The sequence below is a fragment of the Plecotus auritus genome (assembly GCF_963455305.1).
Source record: "Plecotus auritus genome assembly, chromosome: 4".
In the NCBI taxonomy this organism is placed as follows: Eukaryota; Metazoa; Chordata; class Mammalia; order Chiroptera; family Vespertilionidae; genus Plecotus; species Plecotus auritus.
The window spans coordinates 78,368,267-78,391,260 of NC_137775.1; the positions used below are offsets into that span (position 1 = coordinate 78,368,267).

Here is a 22,994-nt window from a genome sequence, read left to right on the forward strand (position 1 = left end):
GCTTAATGCTGGAAAGCTCAATGAAATAGCTACATTTTAATTATTGAAGACAGTATAAATTGATAACTCTTAGACAAAGAAAAACAACTGGAATTATGTCAGGCCATGAAAATGTATATAACCTTTGACTCACTGCTGGGAATTGATTAAAAAAAAAAACAACACAAAATAAATAAACAAAAAGAACGGAAAAGCTCTATGCAGTAATGGCAACAAACTGGAAACAAGTGTCTAGTAAAGGGGACTGGGTAAGTCAGGTTTTCAAGCTGACAATTTAACTGGACTTTATAGCAGCATTTAATTATTTTTAAAAGCAAGTTACAACATTGTATTAACAGAGTAATTAACATTTTAGAGAAATGCATGTGGAAAAGATGAAGTGAATATATAATTGTTCACAGTGGTAAAATCAGATGTGGTTTTCTCATTTGCCATATTTTCATGTATATAAAGAAATATATTCCTATTTTGAGATGTGTAAATCTTTAAGTTCAAAATAATTTGACATGCATGTCTAGAAAAACTACTGAATGAAAGAATGTAGGGAAAGGTTCTTACTGTGTGATTCCATGTATCCCTGTAATCATACTGCTTGGCTAACACTAAATGTGCGTGTGCTGCTGCATAAAGCTTTCTAGTCAACCAAATGCCCCACATGTCCATGTGTATCCACACCAGACAAAGCCACGGTAAGAACAGTGATTTTTACCCTTAGCTGAGCACGTACTTCCCCCACATACAAAGCATTCATCCACAGAACAGTAAAAAATACATATATATATGGGGTGCTAGTTCCTAGAAGACAATTCAATCTAAAAACTTACAGGAAGATAATTAAAATATTTCTACTTTTAATTGTTATTCATAAAACTGATTGACACTGGAATATTTTCATCTTCTTTATCAAATGAGTGGTTATGCCTAACATAAAGAACTAGTTATCACTTAAGATAGCATGTTATCATTTTCACATCATTGCTCTCAGGTTTGGAAACTAATTAAATCTGCTGTCAGCATTCTGTTGCAGAGCTATGGAGCCCGCTCCTTTAGAATGCTCTAGCAGCTTGATGGCCTTGTCAGAGCTTTCAATATTTCTAAGCAGAGTCTCCAAGCGTCTCTTAATTTTCTTCTGATCTTCAAGTGCACAGCCAATGACTATGGATTGAAACTTCTGATCAACTGGCCCAGGCGGCACCTCAGACGAACACGCACTGTACAGCGACATCAAGTGACTCTTGGCATTTCCCAAATCATTCAGAAACTTACTGACCACTTCATCGATAATCCTGGTGGCATGCTTTAGGGATTCCTGCTGCTGAGGGTTTCTAATGGTTTCCACGGAAACTTCAACAGTAAGGGTTCGTCCCATCAGACGGTTTGCGGTCAGATTTAATTCTTCCCTTTCTCCTAAACATAAAAAGTTTGAAATACCAATCACTGTGAGTCATAAACTCATCTATGTTGAAGGGGTTCAGAACAGGCTTCTCCACGATGTGCTACATTAGCATATGAATTATTTTGAGCTGAAGGCAATCGAGACCCTGAGGATTCATGAGAAACTCGTACCTCTCCCTTAAAGAATTTAAATTGGGGGGTTTGCTCATAGTAAGAATTCTTGCCAGAGATAATTTTTATGACCTATCCATAGGGCAGGGCAAACTTCTCATAACTGAACATGTCTTTTTATTGTCCTGCAAATCTCCCTCTCCCCTCTGCAGCCCCAGATGCCCCATCTCTTACCTTAGCTCACACTGTCAAGTATACCTCACTTTACCTTTCTATCTCTACACCTCTCATGTATGGGGGGTGTCTCTGACTCTCTCATATATGTGGAGTTCCCATATGAATGTATGTAATTAAATTATTTTTCCATTGTTAATCTGTCTCATGTTGATTTAATTACTATACCAGCCAAAAGGATCTAAAAAGCTAAAGAAAATTTTCTTCCTACCCCAACAATGTCAAGGACACTAACACATTTATTTGTGGCTAAATCTATTTTCTGTGATCACTTCTGCTATGAATTTCCTAAGGGTTAATCTTAAAACTATAGCATATAAGATTAACTGATGAAGTGCATTGGTTTAGAGAGGGAGGTTGAAGAATACCTTTCCCTGGCCCAGCCAGCGTGGCTCAGTGGTGAGCATCAACCTATGAACCTGGAGTTCACGGTTTTGATTCCCGGTCAGGGTATATGCCTGGGTTGTGCGTTTGATCCCCAGTGTGGGGCGTGCAGGAGGCAGCTGATCAATGATTCTCCCTCATCATTGATGTTTCTTCTTTCTCTCTCCCCCTCTCTCCTTTAAAAAAATAAAAAGAATAACTTTCCCTGAAATACCTTTCTTGTATACATGGAATACCAGATGACTTCTCAAGCGGTCATGTTTGCCAAGTCTGGGCAGGTATGCGTTTGTAGCTGGGATGGAGATCAGGTCTTAACAGCGTGAACAGTGAGCATAACCAGGTTTTGTGCTGGTTAAGGCTGCAGAGAGCAGATGTCCTGCATCTCTCCAAAGGATGTGCATGTAGGGGAGGAAAAATAATTGTCACTCTATCTGAGTTCTTGTCTGAGAATAAAAGAAAGATTAACAAGGACAAAAACACAAAAGTTTATTAACATGTATAACTCACGTATAGTACATGGGAAACTGAGTAACTCTCCGAGATGGCTCAGCCACCTTTAACACCACCTTCAGCTGAAGACAAAAGGTGCTGGGGAGGGAAGGAAGCCAGTTATGGGAGGTGCCCAGGAAAAGCACGGTAAAGAGAATAAGATTTAATTACAGTGGGCACCTTCTCCATTGATAAAAGTCCTTGTGATTCACAGTCCACTCCCTGGCACAGAGAGGGAGACACCCTTACATGTGGAAAGTTGCTTTAAAAATGTAAACTTCTCTTACAAAAGGATAACTTCTCTGTTTCCAGAGCGCCTCCTGTGTCTGCAGTTTCTCAAAAATAATCAGCTCAAAATATCCTTGTGCCAAAGCGGCATATTTTGGGGTGGCATATTCTGCATGTTTATCAGAATACAATGCCCCAATTTGGGCTGAGAAAAAAGCCATGAAAGTGGAGAAAAACTGGCTGAAAATTAGGCCTCAACTTCACCCCTCAAGACAAATTTAAGATGGCCAGTGGTCTATGTCTTGGCCAGCACCCAGAGGCAATGATGGGAAAAGGGGCTCTGTCAATAGTCAGCAATCCCCTACCATCCTTCCTAATTTATTGATCTTTGGAGGGAAGTTCTGTGACTTCCTAATTCATTGATCTTTGTCCAGGATGGTGAAGAGACAGACTAGATCTGACCCCATTGTGGACTCTGGAGGTAGACTGCTCTCGTACTGCACCAGCTACCTGGCCCACTAGCTTGTTCTGTGAAGGAAGCGCCAAATTAGGAAGGCCATCACCAATGAATACAAATCACAGCTGACCTGTTCCTCCAGGGGCAGTCATGCTTTTCATATGGAAATGATGGCACGTGTTTTTTTTTACATTAATAGGGTTTTATTGGGCTTGTAGTTTACTGCATTTTCTTTCTTTCCCCTCTCACCTTTTCCCTATGCTTTTTTAAAAAAATGTTTTTATTGATTTCAGAAATCAATAAAAGGAAGGAAGAGGGAGAGAGAGAGAGAAAAACATCGATGAGAGAGAATCATTGATTAGCTGCCTGCAAGCCCCACACTGGGGATCAAGCCTGAAACCCTATGCCCTGATCAGGAATCGAACTGTGACCTCCTGGTTCATAAGTCAACACTCAAATCACTGAGCCACTCCAGCCAGGCTCCCTCTGCTTTTAAATCTACATTCCAGTAACTTCAATAGAACTGAAGTTCTATACTTGGCCTTATTGCTTGGAGCCAGCTTTTCTGCCAAAGGAGCTTGGAGGCCTTTTTCCATCACTTCCAGCCTTGGCCTGGGCTGGGGAGTACAGTGGGAGAATGATCTCTTGTAATAAACTGACAGCTGCAGCTGCTACCTGCTGCTCACATTAAATGCTGAAATCGGGTGTGCTCATACCACAAGTCAAGCAAAAACTGACCCATGCTTATCACAAACCCCGTAGAGGGTGTAAAAGACGAGCCCCGTCTATGGAACCAGATCTCACCATCGCTGATCTGCCTCATGTCCTGGCTGTTCTGGATACTGTGGATCATTTCCAGGAGGATTTCTCTCTCTTGCTCAATGGCAGTTGCCGCTTCTCTTAAAGCTTCCACCCTATAAATAGGGAAACAGAGCAGTTACTACATGGACAATTAGTGGTCCTCACCCTTCTGTCATTCAATTCAAGTTTAAAGATCATTAGGAACACTTTTCAAGAAGTCTTTATTCCTTTTTATTTTTTATCCTTTCATTGTTATATTTTTTAAATCCGCTTACCCCACTCCCATTTTCCTCCCTGCTCTATTTAGTGGTTATCTGTTTGTTCTTGCAAAAATATGTATTTGTGTATTCATGTTTTCAATTTATATCTCACTCTCAGCATTATTTTATTAAGAACCATCTAATCAGTAGCTTCTAATTGTTGCCTAATTCTCCACATGTATATCCACCTGATTTTACCTCTCCCAGTGGAGACACTCTCCTTGTCCCTCAGCTATGCATCACCACAAGTAACACTTCAATGAATAGATGCCCCTTAAGGACCTGGGTGAGGGCAGAATTGCTGAGACAAAGGGTGTGTGTACCTTCATTTGACTCAGTATGAGGACTGCTCTCTAAAATGGCTATACCAGGTCATACTCCTGGCAGCAAAGCACAGGAGTCCCTATTTCCCCACAACCCTACCAATACTCAGCATTTTCCAATTTTCTAACTATTTATTGACAGTAAGTGTAGTGATATCTCAATACTTAATTTGCATTTATTTCATTAATAATTTTAGACATCTCTTTGTATCCTTGTTAGCTTACTCATAGCCTTTGCCTGTTTTCTTTTTTAAAAAGGGGTTGCTGTCCTCTTGTTGGTTTGCATACTCTGGATATGAATCCCTTGTTGGTTACAGACAATGCAACCATCTTCTCCCATCCTATCACATATGAACGCTGGGATACCCTTCACTGAACAGAGATCCTTATTTTGAAATGATCAAGTTCATCTTTTCCTGGTTTTGTTTTGCCTTATGATTTATGCTTTTGAAATTTTATTTCAGGGTCTTTCCCATCCCTAGGTCATACGATGTTGGCCTACATTTCCTTCTATTAACTCTATAATTTTACCTTTTTCCTATTTATATCTTTTCTTTTCTTTTTAAATCCTCACCTGAGGACATGCTTACTGATTTTTAGAGATGGAAGAAAAGAGGAGAGAGGGAGGGGAGGAAGGAGTGGGACAGAGAGAAAAAGAGAGGAGAGAGGGAGGGAAGAAGGGAAGGAGCAAAGGAAGGAAGAAGGGAAGGAGTGAAGGAGGGAAGGAGGGAGAGGGAAAAGGCGAGGGAGAGGGAGACATTGAGCAGCTGCCTCCTATATGCGCCCCGACTGGGAATGGACCCACAACGTCTTTTGGTGTATCAGATGATGCTCCAACTGAGCCACTGGCCAGGGCTCCTATTTACATCTTAACCCATGTAGAACCCATCTTTGTATGTAGTTAGTTAAGGATATTGTTTTATTTTTCTCCCAATAGTGGAACCTTTTCTCCAACATGATCCACCAAAAATCTATCTTTCCCCCAGTGACTTGTAGATGGTCTACATCTGAAATCTCTATCCCATTTGACTTGTTCTTACACAAATATCCACTTTAAAAAAATAGCACCTGCCCTGGCCAGTGTGGCTCAATTGGTTCTTGGTCAGGGAACATGCCTGTGTTGCAGCTCAATCCCCAGTAGGGGGCGTGCAGGAGGAGACAGCCAATGGATGTTTTGCTCTCATCTCGATCTTTCTCCTTCCTCTCTGTTTAAAAATCAATAAATATTTTTTAAAAATAGCACCAGTCTTATAACATGCCTTAATATTTGGTAGGAACAGCCCCCTAATCAAAGAAAACTTATCTATTTAGACTTTTATTCCTCCATGTAAACTCTAGAGTAAGTGGATTGGGTTTTTCAAAAAACTGGGGTAAATTTGACATCTTTCTAATACTGTGTTGTCATTCCAGGCTAAAACATGATACATCTCTATTTATTCAGATCCTCTTCTATATGCTTTATTAGAGTTTTGAAGTATTCTTTATTATTCTTTTCTTTTTTTTATGTTGGGAACTACTACCCGGAACTGCACATTGTAGGTGGTGATTTCATCTTGTAATGAACTATTCTTAATGGTTGTCTTGTGGACTCTTCAGTGTTCTAGATACCCTCTTTCCCCAAAAATAAGACAGTGTCTTATATTAATTTTTGCTCCCAAAGACATGCTAGGTCTTATTTTCAGGGGATGTCTTATTTTTCCATGAAGAAGAATACGGTACACATTTATTGTTAAATGAAAATAAAGGAAATTTATTACCTGTATACAGTACGGTAGTACGGTAGTTGTCAACACAAACCAGACAAACTGTGAATCCTACAGTATCAAGAATTTACTCATTTATTCAATGACAATCATGTCATCATCTTCTGGAACATCATCATAACAATCCAATTCCTGAATTTCCTGGTGAATTTCTTGTGACTCCATTTCTTTCAGAATCAGTGGACCAAATCTCTCATGTTTAGCAATAGCACTGTCTTTAAATGAGTACTTCTTGTCAAGGTAGCCTGCTCGCAGTGCATTTGCAATGCAACTGTCAGTGATTTTCTGCCATGAATTCTTCACCCAAGTCACAACTTCTTGCAGTTTAGGTTTCACAAAGTTTCCACGCTGATTTCTCTCCATTCTATTTTCAATGTAGTCATTAATTTCCATGCGCAAATTGTCTTTGAATGGCTTATTTATTGCAATAGCAAGAGTCTGGAGATAGGCCGTCATTCCTGCGGGAATCATTATCTGATCTATTTTTCTTTCGTGAAGAAATGTCTTCATGTCTTTAGCGCGGTGAGTGCTGGCTGCATCCCAGACTAGCAGACCTCTTTGGCTCCCTCACATAACAAGCGGCAGCATTAAATCGACCCACTTCCTTATAACTGCTTGTGTGGCCCAGGCTTTTTCAGTTTCAAGAATAAAAACGCCCAAAACACGTTCAATCTTTTCCTTCTTGCCCTTAGAAATGATTAAAGGTGGGATTTTAGTGCCATCCAGATGAATTGCCAAAATACAGGAAACACGTGCACTTTCATAAGCAGTGGAGGGAATGTACGCTAAGGAGGCACCCCGCTGTTCAATTGTTGTTTGAGATGATTGGCCCATAAACACTGCAGTTTCATCCATAGCAATCACGTTGGAAAGATTGTATTTAGAGAAGTCAGCATCATCAATAAAGGACTTGAATGCAAGTGCTCGCTTAATAACTTGAGTATCTTCCAACCTAAACAATGTTGTAGATCTTCTTAAAGACAGTTCACTTCGCTGAAGGAAATTATCCAGCCAGTGTTGTGATTCTTTGAAGTCTTCGGGGGCTATGTCAAACTGTGGTGCCATTGCAAGGGCAAATTCTTGAATCTGAGCCCTATTCACAACCAAAGCCTTTGCTCTCCTGTCAACAACCCATTCACAGATCAGGTCTTCCAGCTCGGAAAATAATGGTTGCCGACCTGATCCACACTTGCGCTTTTTAGCATTTCCCTTGTCCACTTGTTCAATGAGGTTACCATACTCTGCTCGCCATTTTCGGACCAATCGGATACTCAACATCTTCTCTTTGCAGAAAGCAGTAAGATTTTGGCCCCAAGAGTCTTCCACGATTCCTTTCTTGTACTCCACGGAGTAGCTTTTTCTTTTTGCACTCATTTCTAGGGGTAAAAAAAAGGAATTGGGGTATCAAGGTGGGGGGAGGGGGATCACTCAAAATGACACAGGGGGGATCAGAGGGGGGAATCAAAATGGCACAGGAGAATCAGAGGGGGGATTACCATTTTAGTAACCCCTTTTGATCCTCCTGTGTCATTTTGATTGCCCCCTCTGATCCTCCTGTGTCATTTTAAGTGATCCCCCTCCCCCCACCCCTGTGCCACTGAACACCTTCACCAGACATCCCCCTACCCCTTTATCAGACATTTACCCCCTGGGGCCTGCCTGGGGACTGTCACTGGGCTTGCTGGGGCCTGGATCTGGGCTGGAGCAGGGTCTGCCACTGACTGAGAACCTTCAGTCATCATGAAGGTGGCCACGAGCATCAGGTAGTGTCACCAGAGACAGACCAGCACTCCTTCGCTGCGTCCTGTCCGCTCTAATCCTCCTGTTCTTCTACACGCATCTGCGAAAGTCTCCTCCTTTCTCCCGCCCCGTGCTCACCGCTCACTCTGACCTCTGCTCCGCCTCCACACAGCAGTGACGTCAGGACTCCGCGTAATGTCACTGGTTGCTAGACCCCAGTCGGGGCGGCCCTAGCGACCAGTTTACGGTAAATTAATTTTCATTCTGAGACAGAGCCTGGGCCTTATTTTCGGGGGATGCCTTATATTTCACTCAGAAGGAAACCTGTGAGTAGGTCTTATTTTCGGAGGATGTTTTATTTTCGGGGAAACACGGTAGTTTGCGGATATTGTTGCTACTGTGAATAATGTATTTCTGATGATATCTTATAGCTGGCTATTTCTGGTTAGAGAAATGCTGTTGTTCTAGTTTCATCTTTTAACTGGCCACCATGATTTATACTTAATTTTAATGGTTTGCCTTTTGATTTTATTGGTTCTTCTAGATCAAGCATGTTAAACTTGTGGCTGGTGGGCCGCAAGTTTGGCATGCTTGTTCTAGATTGATGATCATAAAATGATAGTTTTTATCTCTTCCTTTTCAATACTATTAGCTATTTTTCTTTTTCTTTTTTCTTTTTATTTTTTATTTTAGAGAGAGGGAGAGGGAAACATTGATTTGATGTTCCACCTATCCATGCATTCACTGGTTGATTTTGTATGTGCCCTGACCGAGGATCGAACCCACAAACTTGGCATATCAGGAAGGCGCTCTAACCAACTGAGCTACTCCGCCAGAGCTATTAGCTCCTATTTTTCTGTATAATACTGACTGCAGTCCTCTGGTACTGTAAGCAGTTGTAAGAGAAGGCATCTTTGCCTTTTCCCAAATTTAAAGGGAATGTCTCTGTAGGTTTTTGGTACAGAGCCATGACCAGACTATAGAAGTACTACTTTCCCCAAGTACACACACCCACATACTTATTACTACACATACTCATGAACACACTCAGTCATGTGGAATCATGAGAGCAAGAAAAAGAAATCCTGTATATTTAAAGTGCACTGTTTTCAGGGCACTTTCTTGCTATCTATTACCCTGCAATTACATAAGTTGCCATCTTTTCCAAAATAAACAGTGACGGATCTATCCTCAGTATCCAGATGGTCTTAGAAACCCAAGATCACTGAAGATCTAATCCTGACTGCTGCCTTAAGTGGGTCCAAAAGGAACAACCTCACCAATGTCTTAGCACATGTCCATTCCATATAAGGATTCCCCCCTCCTCACCCCAACCACACATATGCCTTTTCCCCACACTCACCCACCTGTTACACCCCAAAATAGCACTCGTAAGCAGAAAAGTGTCACAGGGTCCCTTTACTCATCAAGATACTAAATATATGTTGGACTTTGCATTTATAAAAGCCAGTAAAAGCAAAGAGCTGGTAAGAATCTTACTACACAATATGGCTAGGAAACAATGAAAATTAATAATCTAAGAAATAGGAATAATGCAGTATCAGGCCTTCTTCTAGCACCATTCATGATATACTTACACATTTTACATTTGCAAACTCTCAGATAACCTAGGGCAGTGGTCGGCAAATTGCGGCTCGCAAGCCACATGCAGCTCTTTGGCCCCTTGAATGTGGCTCTTAAACAAAATACCACAGCCTGGGCGAGTCTATTTTGAAGAAGTGGCATTAGAAGAAGTTTAAGTTTAAAAAATTTGGCTCTCAAAAGAAATTTCAATCGTTGTACTGTTGATATTTGGCTCTGTTGACTAATGAGTTTGCCGACCACTGACCTAGGGCCCAGTACATCTGAAAGAGACTGAGTTGGCACTGATATGAAATATTTATGCTAAAAACACAAACCATGACTCTAGTATTTAAATGAAACATGTGACTGGTAAATGTGAAGATGCTAAAGAAGAGATTAATTTTTTAACACTCAAGTTTGCATTCAAATGGGAGATGATAAAGAATTGAAAGTTTTCATAAAAAAGGACACTTCATTTACAACAGCAAGTTACAACAGTAAGTTCACGGTGTTGTTAACGAAAAATGGTTTAAAAGGAGACACTCTAGAAAAAATATAACCTGTCATATGAAGAAGTATTTTGTCATTAAACGAGACCAAATATAAAGGAAATTAGATGCAACTTTTATGGTGTTTTTTCCCCCCACAAGACTAGAAATGAACAGGGCATTTTTCCTGTGAAAAACAGATTTCATCTTTTACAGAACTTCTTACATATATTTTCACATATGCCTTTTTCATATCATAGCAAAGGTAAAATGTCACTCTTCAGAACCAAAGTTTTTTTGTTTGTTTTTGGCATCCTTGACCTTTCATTTGCTATTCCCTCTTCTGCAACAATCTTTATCCTTGACCCTTGTCCACTGGTGAAACTTTTTCAAAACCCAATCCTTTGCACAGGAACTGTTTCCTTAACTCCCCACCTTGAGCAGGTGTTGGTTAATGCCTCCCTTTGCACTACTGTACATCTTTCTAGTGTATGGACTACATTGTATTTTTAATTTTTTCTTTTAAAAAGCTGTACCCAGATCTCCACTTAGCTTATTTAAGTAATATTTGCACTGTTTATCAGCTACTGGAATCTTAAATATAACTCATATAATCTACCTTTCCATTAGTTCTAGAAAATTGTAAACCATTGTATCTTTGAATATTCCCTGTCCTCCATTCCATTATTTTCTTCTGGAACTCTGGGTAGACAACTGTTGGCCTATCTCATGTTATCCTTCATGGTTGTTTTTTTTTTTTTTAACACATCACTTGACAACACTTTTCTTGGCAGAGAGGGCAGTTCTGTTTTTATTAACAGATCGTGGAAGCAGCTACAAGTCCAAATTGGGAAAGAACCTATCCTCACGTCAAGGCCGGCCTGGGCTGTGCTTCTGGAAAACTCTGCATGAGATCACAACTAAGCAGGCTTTTACCAAAATAAATTGCAGTCAGAATATTCACACAAGGACAGAACTGAAGGGCACTTCTCCTCAGCTAGTCCTCATGTCTCTGACACCCTACAGGTCTCTGCAGCCTGGGTATCAAAACACAAAGTTGGGAGACTTAGAAGAGACCCAACAGCAATTTCACCTGACTGTGGCTGCTCCCCGTCAGCTAATACAGGACACAGTGGGCATTGCAAGGGCGTTCCAGTCCAGCTGTTCGAACCTTGAGTAGTTACTGAAACTCTCCTCGCTCCAATTTTCCTCATCTATGAAACAGGGATAATGAGATGGTGGTTGTGACTGGACGAAGTAAAGCAGGTAAACAAGTTTTCACAGTGACTGACAACATCAACTAAAAAAATATATACATGAGTGGATATGTGCAATGGGCCCAGGATGGGTGCTGGCGAACATTATGAACTCGGGCTTACAAATAACAAGAATTGGTGTTTTCATAAAGAGGAGTGAAAATGGCAAGCGCTCCTATCATAGATTTATTTGAAAGAATTTCTAAAACAGGTTCTTAAAATCATGTGTCTCTTCAGAGAGGTCAATGAGGGGAAAAGGAGACATATGTAATACTTTAAACAATAAAAATTTTTTAAAAAATCATGTGTCTCTTATTTAATACTCTTGTATCGAAAGAATACTACGATGATCACTTATATTTTAGGCAATATAAAATTTTGAAGGGTTTTCCTGATCATAACCAAAATATTAAATTACATTCATTACTGAGACACTGGTGTTAAAATGGGACTGGTGCTTAATGAGAGAAGCTACCGTGAGTAGTAGCTCCTCACACTATTGTCAGTCCCTCTGGATTCAGTTCCCTCATTTCCAAGAGAGATAATATCTGCCCTTCTAGCCAAAGGGTTTTTAAGCTCCAAATCACAATGTTTATGAAAAGTGCTCTTGTAAATTATAGGCTGTTATACATTAACTATGGTGCCGTCTTGTTTGATGATTCCTTGGACACTGCCACACCCTAAGAAACTTTTAAGCAACCAGAAACTTTCCCGCAAACAAATGATCCATATCACCCTCGTCATTCACCCAACCCTCCATGTAAGCCACTGCAAACGGCTGATAAGAGGGAGAAGGAGCCACAATATGATCAGTTTGGGGAAATTTGTGAACAGCCAATCTCCATCCTGTCCTCATGCCCTGTGCCATTCTCCACAACCCACGTCCCATCTTCATTACCATCCAGAGCCGACAAGGAGCCACACAATACCTGGCACAGAGTGGCTGTTCAATATTTACTGAATTAAACACTAATTTAAATGGAATTTTCACTTCTTTCAGTAAAGTCGTATATTCATCCTGATACTGTTCCCACATTTTAAAATACGATATATTTAAGAAAACTAGTAATGAAGTATTAAGCTCTATAGCTAGTCTTCCTGGGTGCTGGCTATGTGACCTTGGACAAGACTGAACTTCTTAAGTTTCAATTTCCCAACTGGAGAATGGAGATAATAACTTCCACAGAGGCATGGGGTCTGGTATATAGTCAGTGCTCATTAAATGAATAAATGTTAGCATGTATTATTTATAATTACAATAACTTAAGCAAGGTGTTCTGAGCCACTGATGAATGCAAAAACCAGACACCATTTAAAATAGGCAATGAAACCAGGAGGTAAAGGAATCACCCTCTTAGAGGAAATGGAAAAAGACAAGGTAGTGTCCCGGTAAAATTTTAGAAACAAATCACATATGAATATCATGTTTTCTTTTAAAAACTCACCTTCTAGACATAATTCTAGTTTTTAACAGTGTAGTGCTATGACTTTGTCCACGCATTTGCATTTTTCTCTGTTTTTACTTATTTTCTAAAACACTTCCTTAGTTAACATTAATGTTAATATTACTTATTTTTTAAAGAAAGAAACAAAGCTTACAAAAGTCTAAAATGATGAGAAAAGTCCTTACAATGAACAATTCAACACACATTAATCAATCTTTTCTCCTCAGCTCCAGGGTTAATTTAAAAAGTTATACTTTATCCCATACACCAAAAGGTTTCGGGTTCGATTCCCAGTCAGGGCAATGCCGAAGTTTCGGGTTTAATCCCTGTTCTGGGCGCACATACTAGAGGCAACTGATCAGTATTTCTCTCTCTCTCTCTCTCTCTCTTTCTCTCTCTCTCTCTCTCTCTCTCAAAATCAATTAAAAAACAAACAAAACATATCCTTGGGAAGATTTTTTTTTTAAAAAAAAGAAAGTTATAGTTTAATCACTTGTATACAGTAATCAGAATTCATGTTATATTAATCAATATTAGAATAGAATAAATTCAAATCCAGAGGCTTTCTTTTAGAGATGAGTACCTGACTTAAAAAAAAGTATTACTTTATTTTAGAGAGAGGAAGGGAGAGAGAAACATCAATGTAAGAGAGAAATATCAGATCAGTTAGCTGTCTCCTGAACACGCCCAGACCAGGGACTGAACCTGCAACCTGGGCATGTGCCCTGACTGGGAATCAAACCTATTAGTGTACATACAGGTCAATGCTGCAACCAACTGAGTATCCGACTTTTTTGTACTTACCACAGGAGGCATTAATTGTTTGAGAACAATGATTCAGCTTGAAGAAGGGGCAATGACCTCATTACTTTAAGGAAAAATCCTTTCTTTCTGATTAGGGAAGAGAAACCCCTAAAATGGTTGAGAACACACCCTCAGAGTTCTAAAGACCTGGGGAGCTCGGCTGGCATGGCTCAGTGGTTGAGCATCGACCTATGAAACAGGAGGTGGAGGTTTGATTCCGGTCAGGGCACATACCTGGGTTGTGGTCTCGATCCCCAACACTGGGGCGTGCAGGAGGCAGCCGATCAATGATTCTCTCTCATCATTGATGTTTCTCTCTCTCTCTCCCTCTCCCCTCCTCTCTGAAATCAATAAAAAAATATTAAAAATTTAAAAAAAGACGTGGGGAGATGTGTGAGTTTCTTGTTATGCTGCTACATAAAAAGAAATATTTTCCAGAGAGACATTAAGTAGCTGAGGCCACTGATCTCTGGTTTTGCTCCACTTTGGGGGTTGATGTAAAAATGTTAGTGTTGAAAGTAATGCAGAAGCATTACTCTTCTCTTGTTCTCTTTTTCTCTTTCACAGCAGAACCCCAGACAGTGGTTTTGGCTCTGGTTTCTCTAACTGTTGCCATCCATGAAATCACTGTGGGTGGAGAATTCCTCATATTCTAACTCCTTTCTTGGGGTAGTAATACTACATGCCTCATTCGCTAAGATATACTGTGGCTATTAATGCACTGACTTGGAAAATAGATACCTCTTCTTGTTTTGGTGTATTAACTCGGGGAGATAAAGACATCATGAAATGCTTCTTAAAATGTTTGGCTCACATACTCCTTCATCCACCCAGAACCGGGTGAAAACTATGGGAAAAAACTCTGTGTGGTTCCAGGAGGTTGTGAGTGCCTTAATGAGATTTTCATTTAACTCCACTTGCACACAATTTACACAGCAGCCAGGAATCACAAAGAAGGTTTCATACACTGTTAGAGGAAATAAACATTTCCAAAATGTAATATGACTTACTTAGAAATTGTATACAAGCCCACCACTATATTAATTAGTTAATAACATCGTAATCGGTTAAGAGGCAAAAACGTATCCTTTCAGGCCAGTGACTGGCACTTCGGAGGAGGTGTCAGCACAGGTCTTCCATGGAAGAAGGTACACAACACTGCCGCGGGACTCACACGGGACTGAAGACAGGGTTACGGGAAGACTGGGGCTGCAGTCTTAATCCCACCAAGTCCCAAGCGGCCGGCCGCCCAGCAGCCCCTCCGCTGTCCCCCTCCTGGCCAATCCTTGCTACCGGATGAGTGCCTGGCTTTTTAAATTTTTTTGCTCTTAAGTGTTTGGGAGCAAAGAAACTGACCATCCCCATCAAGGACCGCTCAACTGCTGCCTCTCTTAAAAATGCGTAACTGGTCACGACTAAGTTGAAAACGCTTGGAAGACCGCATACCGGCACCCAGAAGGTTCCAGAAGTTCTGTGGACCGGCGTGCCACCGTCCCTAATGGCAAATGACGTCACTTTTACCTTCCCCGGTTTTCCTCCGCTCAGAACGCTCGGCTCGGTTAGGGAGCACGTGGCCGCCGACAGGGCGGGCGCTCGCGGGGTTCTCCTTAGACCGAATGCGCTTTCTCTCGGACGAGGAGTGGGACCCCCTCGCCCCAAAACACAACTGCACCGCGTCCGGGCCACCAGACTGCGGCCGGCGCGCCGCGCACCCCGCCACCCCGCCACTCGGCCCCGCGACCCCGGCCCCGGCCCCGCGCGCACCTGAGCTCCAGCTGGTCCAGGCTCTCCAGCAGGCGGCTGGAGCGGTCGGCCATGGAGGAGGAGCGGCAGAAGCGGCCCTCGTTCGCTTTCGCGTTGATCTTCGCCAGAGCCATCTGAGCCTCCGAGGCGGGGCGGCCAAGAGGTCACCGGCCTCTCCGGCGGCGGCGAGTGGAGAGCGCGGCGGCCGCAGCGTAGCAGTCACCGCGGGCTCCCGCCTCCCTCTGACGCCGCGGGGGGCGGCCGGGAGGAGCCGACTCCGCCGCCGCCGCGTGGCCAAACAAGGGCAGGCGCGCCGCCCGGGCCTGGGGGCTCGGCGCCGGCTGGGGCTCTTGCCGGGCACAGGCTGGGGTGGGCCTGGGGGCCTGAGGAACGAAGCCGGCGGCGGCCGAGCCACCCCCTGGAGGGGCAGACGCGGAGGGGAGGTCCTGCCGCGACCCGCGGGCCCTCCTGCTCTGCGGACCCTGGAACCACCGAGCCGCTGCGGAGACACACACAACACCCTTCCCCCGGCCCATCCCCAGGCGGCCCGACCCGCCCTGCAGCCCCGAGGTTCCCGATCGCCCACACGCGAAAGGACCTAACGGTAGACTGTGGGTGTATCGCTCAGGGATGGCTTCGCTTAGTGTCTTCCAGCCCCCGTAATTCACAGCAGAAACGCTGAAGTCCATGGATGCATGGAGAAAAGGTCCCCTTGGGGAAGAGAAGGCATTTAACCACAGCTCCTAAGCAGCCAGTACTTGCCTGCCTACCCTGTTACCAGTATCCTGAGATGAGAAGGAAAGCCTGGATAACACCACTGAAGGAATAGGGAAAAATAAAATAGACCCAACTTTCGCAGGGTGAATTAACTTCATTTCAAACCCATTCTAATGAAGGGATTTTTAATGAGCTTTTTTCCCTATTAAAAATTATTCTAGTTGGAATTTTGAGTGAAATAACTGGTATCCATTAAGGCCATTTCACACCCATTTTACGTAAATCTGTAAAAGTGGAATTGGGCTGGGAGTACAAAGACTTATCTAATTTTGCTCTAGCTGGTTGGGACTGAAGGGTCTGGTTTGGATTCTGGTCAAGGTCCTGTACCTCAGCCAGGCACATGTAGAAGGCAACCAATGGATGTTTCTCCCTTCCACTCTATTTTTTTTTTTTTTTAACCTACTTTAAAACTTGTGATTTGCTCCTATTATAGCTCTACTAGTGGCCTGGTGAACGAAATTTGTGCACCCGGGGGAGGGGTTTTCCTCAGCCCAGCCTGCACCCTCTCCAATCAGGGACCCCTTGGGGATGTCCAACTGCTGGACTGCTGGTTTAGGCCCGATCCCACCTCTTGCAATCTGGGACCGTTGGCTCCTAACTGCTCACTTGCCTGCCTGCCTGATCGCCCCTAACTGCTCTCCCCTGCCGGCGGCCTGATCTTGCCCCCAACTGCCCTCCCTTGCTGGCCTGGTCTTGCCCCCAACTGCTCTCCCCTGCCAGCCTGATCGCCCCTAACGGCCTCTGCCTCGGCCCCCATCACCATGGCTTTGTCTGGAAGGACGTCGGACGTCTGGAAGATGGCCGGTTGACCCTGTCTAATTAGCATATTACACTTTTAGTAGCATAGATTATATAGGATAGATTGCTTAAATGCGGGGGGAAGCCTTTTTCATCAGGAAGAGATGCTCGTGGCAGACAAAAATACATAATCCCTATATGTGGACTGATAGTCATATGCACTATACTGCTAAACAGGTCATTAAAAAATTGAACCACTTTCTTATACCTTACACCTAACAGCTGTTGCCCTTAAAACGCCTCCTCAGCCCCCACCTTAGGTTCTGCCTTCACAGTTCACCCAGATTAGGTTCTGATTGGTCGGTTTCTATGCCAGTCAGCATCTCCAGGCCTATCAACAGGCCTGATCAGAGAGGCAGGGCTGATCATCAGCCCCAGCAGAGGCCAGAGAGAAAGAGAGGCATGGCTGCTGGCCAGGCCTGGAGTGAAAGAGAGAGGCAAGTGCTGATCAACAGCTGCCATGGAGGGTACGGATCAGACCCTGCTGCTCTCTCCCCAGGCCTCTCTCCGGGCCTGCTCTGCAGCCCCCTCGGCAGTCAGTGCTGGGTCCCGGCTCCTGCAGCCGAGGCAGTCAGTGCTGGGTCGCCACAGCAACCCAGCACTGACTTCTGGTTGGTTGAGCCTCCAATCGTTGTGGATGTTATGGACCCTGGGTTTTTATATATTAGGATGCTTCATATTGCAAGGATGAGAATGTACAGAGTGCATAGAATGATAGGTAAGAGCAGTTTAAAGTTGAATCACAATCTTTAATCTGAGATCAAAGCCATTTAAATACTTGAACAGAGAAGAGGCCCTTAAAACTGGAACCCAATTCCCTAAGACTTCAATCTAAACACTAATAAATTCTTGGTGTATGGGATTACTTGACCTTGATAAGTATATTTTGTCCTGTCATGGCACAAACTTGGAATTCAAATATATTTCGTGAATGGTTTAAAAGCCTATCCAGTAACTTTAGAATCATATTAGGCTCTCTTTTTCTCATATACCAGATCCAATCCTTAAGTAAATCCCTGCAGCTCTACCTTCAGAATGTATCCAAATTCATCTCCCTGATTTCACTGCCACCACTCTGGTCCCAGCCACCACCAATTCTTACCTGGATGATACTGCAGCAGTACCTCCAGTCTGGTCTTCCTCCAGACAGTACCTCCTTCTACTCTTTTTTTTTTATTGACTAAGGTATTACATGTGTCCATATTCCCCTATTGCCCCCCCCCACCCCACTCCCATACATGCCCTCACTGCCCCCAGTGTCTTGCATCCATTGGTTATGCTTATATGCATGCCCTCCTTCTACTCTTGCCTCTCAGGTATGTTCTCACTGCATTACCTTCAGTAATCCTTCTAAATAAGGCAGATCACACAACTTATTCTCAGAAACCTTCAATGGCTCCTCATTTGAGTCAAAACCAAGATCTTTGAAAAAGGCCTCAGGAATTTCCTCTATTGCTCTCCTAGCTCATAATACCCTTCCTGCTTTTCCATGGATATATCAAGCTGACTTTTAGACCTTTTCACCCTCCATCTGGCACTCTCTTCCTCATACATATTTCCATGGCTCACTCCGTCAACTTCTTCAGGTCTTTGCTCAAGTTCATATGGTCATGATCCTTGACCAACCCACTAAAAATAAGCCTCCTACCCCCACACTATCTTTCCCTTCCCTATATTCCTTCATTACACTTATCACCATGGGATATATTTGCTTATTATCTAACACTCTATCCAACCTCCTCTCCTCCAATGTGTGCTCCACAGAGTGGGCTTTGTTTTGCTCACTGATAAATCTCAAGTGCTTGGAACAGTCCGTCGCTGGCACATGGCAAATAATAAATATTCTGTGGGTGAATGAATGAATGAATGAATAAAACAAAAAGATAAGCATCTTTGTCAATGTTAGAAACGTTCACTTTGGTAATTTAGTTTAGCCATAATTTTCTGTAATGTTATCCATTGATTAAATCTTCCCTCCCTTTGTAGCTAAATTAAATTCAAATAATAAGAAATTTTAAAATTATTTTAAATTGCTTAACAGGTAGAAAGACAATCAGTGACAACTAAAACATTAAACAATTCAATTACCTTTTTAAGGGTCATGATGAAAAGCTGCTTAATAGAGCATCAGTGTACCTCACACCTGGGTGTGGCAGCTCTGGCACAGAGGCGTTGTTTCTTCCTCTTCCCCACATCTGATTAGCCACACTCCTTTCTGGGATGTCCTTTATGTTTCTCACTACTGTGCAAGCTCCTGCAGGTGTCTCTAAGGTCTGGCTCAGGGACTACCTCCTAAGGCCTTACTTGACCACTTTAACACACAAATTAAAAGCACAATGTAGTCATTTTGGAAAAATGACTGGTAAATTCTCAAGCTATAATGTCCACTTAAAAATATATATGTACAAGTAGGTAGAATAGACCTGATATATATATTTTTAAATATATTTTTATTGATTTCAGAGAGGAAGGGAGAAGAAGAGAGAGAGAGAGAAATATCAAAGATGAGAATCATTAATCGGCTGCCTCCTGTACACCCCATACTGGAGATTGAGCCCACAACCCAGGCATGTGTTCTGATTGGGAAATGAACCAGCGACCTCCTGGTTCATGGGTCGATGTCCAAACACTGAGCCATGCCGGCTGGGCTAGACCTGATATCTTAAAAAATAAAAACACAAATTGATTTCCAATGTGGGTTGAAAAGACTATACTGTAAAAAGACTATGCTGTAATAAAAAATATAGCAATGAGATTTCACACTAAAATATGTAACTGCAGAAAAAGAACAAAATTCTAGCCATGATTTTTTTTCTTTAAAAGAATTATAGGAAATTTTCAATTTGGTAAGCAATTACTACTCAAAAATTTTGGGATAACATTTCTGGTCAAATGACATGAAGCATATACATAAAGACAGTATGACAGCCCTTTTTAGTCTAATTATGTAATATTTTAATTATTCACAATGGGACCCTCAACATTTAAAAATTAAATATGTAATACCAAATGTAAGAAACTGAAAAACAATTTAATGAATAACAAAATGAAGATACTTACATATGAAATAAAATTTTTAAAGGGTTAAGGAAGATTATTCCTGAGTAGACCTGGAACATTATTTTTTTAAGATTATGTTTACACAAATATATAAAAAAGACTGTTATTATTAAAAATAAGTTTAATTCTATGCAAGTATTTTGACAACATTCCCTTTAAACAGCAGGTAATGCAAGTCACATAAAAGTCTAAACAGGTAAAAGGAATAGAAAAGGTTTCTTTTTAATTATTTCAAAGAAATTAGGGTGTTCTTTTTATTCCAGCAATGTGCTGCTCTAATTAAAGCAGGAATTACACCTTTGAGTGAAATCCACAAAGAACAGTGCTGGTAACACTTTTAAACTATTTCCACAATTAGTTTCTATTACTGTCTTCTAATAATCATAAACAGAGAAATCAAAGATAATTATGTACATAGATTAGTGCCACATGAGAAGCAGAATTTACAGAAAAACTAATCTATGGCAGCTTTATTTTCATTTTCACTCCTAAAAAAACAAAAAAAAAAAACAAAAAAAAAACAACAAACTAGAATCACCTTTACTGTACAAGTAAAGAAATAATGCTATTTGGGAAACATAAACAATAGTCAAGAGCTTTTCTGTTTTTCAATTCTTTTAACCTAAATATAGGAATTCCAAGTTAACTGGGAAACTGTCATACCTCTAATAGAATACATGGTTTATATATTTGTATTAACATGTATTTTATTCCTCCATATTTTTTAAAAAGAGCACAAAAATACAAAGCAAATATAAAATTTTGAACATGAGAAAGCAAAAAAAGCAGTGTTCCAAATACATCTGTACTAGTTAGTAGATTGCTGGCCTTCTTTAGAAAACAAATTCAAGAATTCATTATCCTGAGTATCTTCAAGGCTACTTGATGCTCTGTGGTAATATCTTTAATTACATTTCCTCAAGGCTTCTTCTAATAGCTTCTTCTAATTCTACATCTGGATTAAAAAACAGAGAATTTTAATATTTAGGGCAGAAAACTAATAAACATGTACTTTATGTAAGTCCCATCAACTACATCTGTCTTTTAAAGATGTAAATGAAAATCAAAAAGGAGAAACTTATAACAACTTGGAAGTTTCTCCATAAATTTTGAATATTTCAGAAAATGAGAACCTGGATATAACCTCAATCTGAGTTATAACATATATGAACTTAATAAGGAACTTGCAAGTTTTTTCCATTTAGGAATGTAGATAGTTAACAAACTTCACTAAATTCAACATTAAAAAATCCATGCACTTATTTCCAAAAAGACTTGATGTAACGCATATATGACAAAATAGAAATAGGCAAAACCATGAAATGGTGAAATCTCACAGGCTATTAAAATTTGTTTTAAGCTTCCGGGTCTCTAAGGCAAAGAGTGAAACTCATGGCTATATATATAATGTCTTCTGAGAAGCCTATATTATACTAGAGGCCTGGTACACAAAACTCATGCACGAGTAGGGTCCCTAGGCCTGACCGGTGATCAGGGCCGATCAGGGCCTTCTGGCTGCCGGCCAGGGCCTTCCTTCATTCTGTGCTGCCCCCTGGTAGTCAGCGCACGTCATAGCAAGTGATCAAACTCCCGGTCTCCCGGTCAAACTCCCGAGGGGACAATTTGCAGATTAGCCTTTTATATATATAGATACACATATGCATTCATTTAACAAATATTATTAAATGCCCACTGTATATCAGGCACAGAAATACAGTAGTGAACAAGAGACATTTTGGGGTTCACAGGTCTCTCCATTTCTTCCTTGAGAATGATGCTAACGCCCAGAAGGGTGGAATTAGGTGTCAATTTCTTAGCCTTCCCTAACCTCTCACACCAGATTTATCTCATCCCATCCAGTAGATTGCCTCTCAAAGACTACTTGGTTCATAGGACCAGTGATCCCTTTAGGATGCAGCTATACGTACCTTCCTGAGCTGTGATACTGGTGTTCTGTTGTCTGTAGTTTAAAATACTATAAGCTGGTATATACTGTGTTTAAGTTAAACCTAGGTTCTAGGTCAGTGAGCTGCCCTCAGATGAATTGAGAGAGATGAAGAAGTACAAAGAAAAGCCAAGAGGCTCTTAGCAAAGGAGAATTAAAATGACAAGATTTATAAAGATATGAAAACTCATTATGAAGTTACAGTAATTAAGAATGTGGCACTAGTGCAAGAATAGATGAGTAGACCAAAGGAACAGCATAGACATCTCAGAAACAGTTTCCATAAATATATGGAAACTTGATTTATAATAAAGGTAGCACTACAGAATGGTGGGAAAAGATGGTTATTTTAATTTAATAAGTGGTGGTGTATCAAAAAACATTATGGAAAAGAATAGTAATTTGGAATGTATTAAAATTACTTTTATTCATCAAAAGACACCATTAAATGAGTAAAAAGGCAAACTATAGAGTGGGAGAAAATATATGCAATACATGAAACTTGTGTACCCAGAAAGAACTGAAAGATTTTTAACCCAGAAAAAGCAACCAAAAGGTAATCTAAAAGAAAACTGTCAAAAATTTTGAAGAGGCGCCCTGACCGGTTTGGCTCAGTGGATGGAGCATCGGCCTGCGGACTGAGGGGTCCCAGGTTCGATTCCGGTCAAGGGCATGTGCCTTGGTTGCGGGCACATCCCCAGTGGGAGGTGTGCAGGAGGCAGCTGATCGATGTTCCTCTCTCATCGATGTTTCTAACTCTCTATCCTCTCCCTTTCCTCTCTGTAAGAAATCAATAAAATATATTTTAAAAATAAATTTTGAAGAGGCATTGACAAAACATTGTTTCAAAATGGTCATGAAATATTACTCAGCAGAAAAAATAGAAATTAAAACCACAAAGAAATACCA

At 41.3% G+C, this 22,994-nt stretch overlaps 2 protein-coding genes across 4 annotated transcripts in view; both read right to left on the reverse strand.

The window, feature by feature from the left end:
• Window positions 1-994: 994 nt before the first annotated feature.
• BAG2 (BAG cochaperone 2) lies at window positions 995-16,045 on the reverse strand (the record flags this gene model as incomplete). Its single annotated transcript, XM_080663477.1, has 3 exons — window positions 15,527-16,045; window positions 4,103-4,212; window positions 995-1,407 (listed from the first exon to the last, which is right to left on the reverse strand). Exons 1-3 carry the CDS (start codon window positions 15,637-15,639, stop codon window positions 995-997), a joined length of 636 nt encoding a protein of 211 aa, XP_080519603.1. The 5' UTR covers window positions 15,640-16,045.
• Window positions 1,383-22,994, reverse strand: part of ZNF451 (zinc finger protein 451) — a 102,588-nt gene continuing 80,976 nt past the window's right edge. For 2 of the 3 annotated variants that reach the window (XM_080663473.1, XM_080663472.1), the window contains one exon: window positions 19,521-21,095. In XM_080663473.1, coding sequence (XP_080519599.1) covers window positions 21,049-21,095 — 47 coding nt within the window. In that variant the 3' untranslated portion in view covers window positions 19,521-21,048. Of the gene's footprint in view, window positions 1,408-4,102; window positions 4,213-11,350; window positions 11,472-19,520; window positions 21,096-22,994 lie in introns of those variants that run through there. The other variant, XR_013960317.1, reaches the window with a different exon arrangement.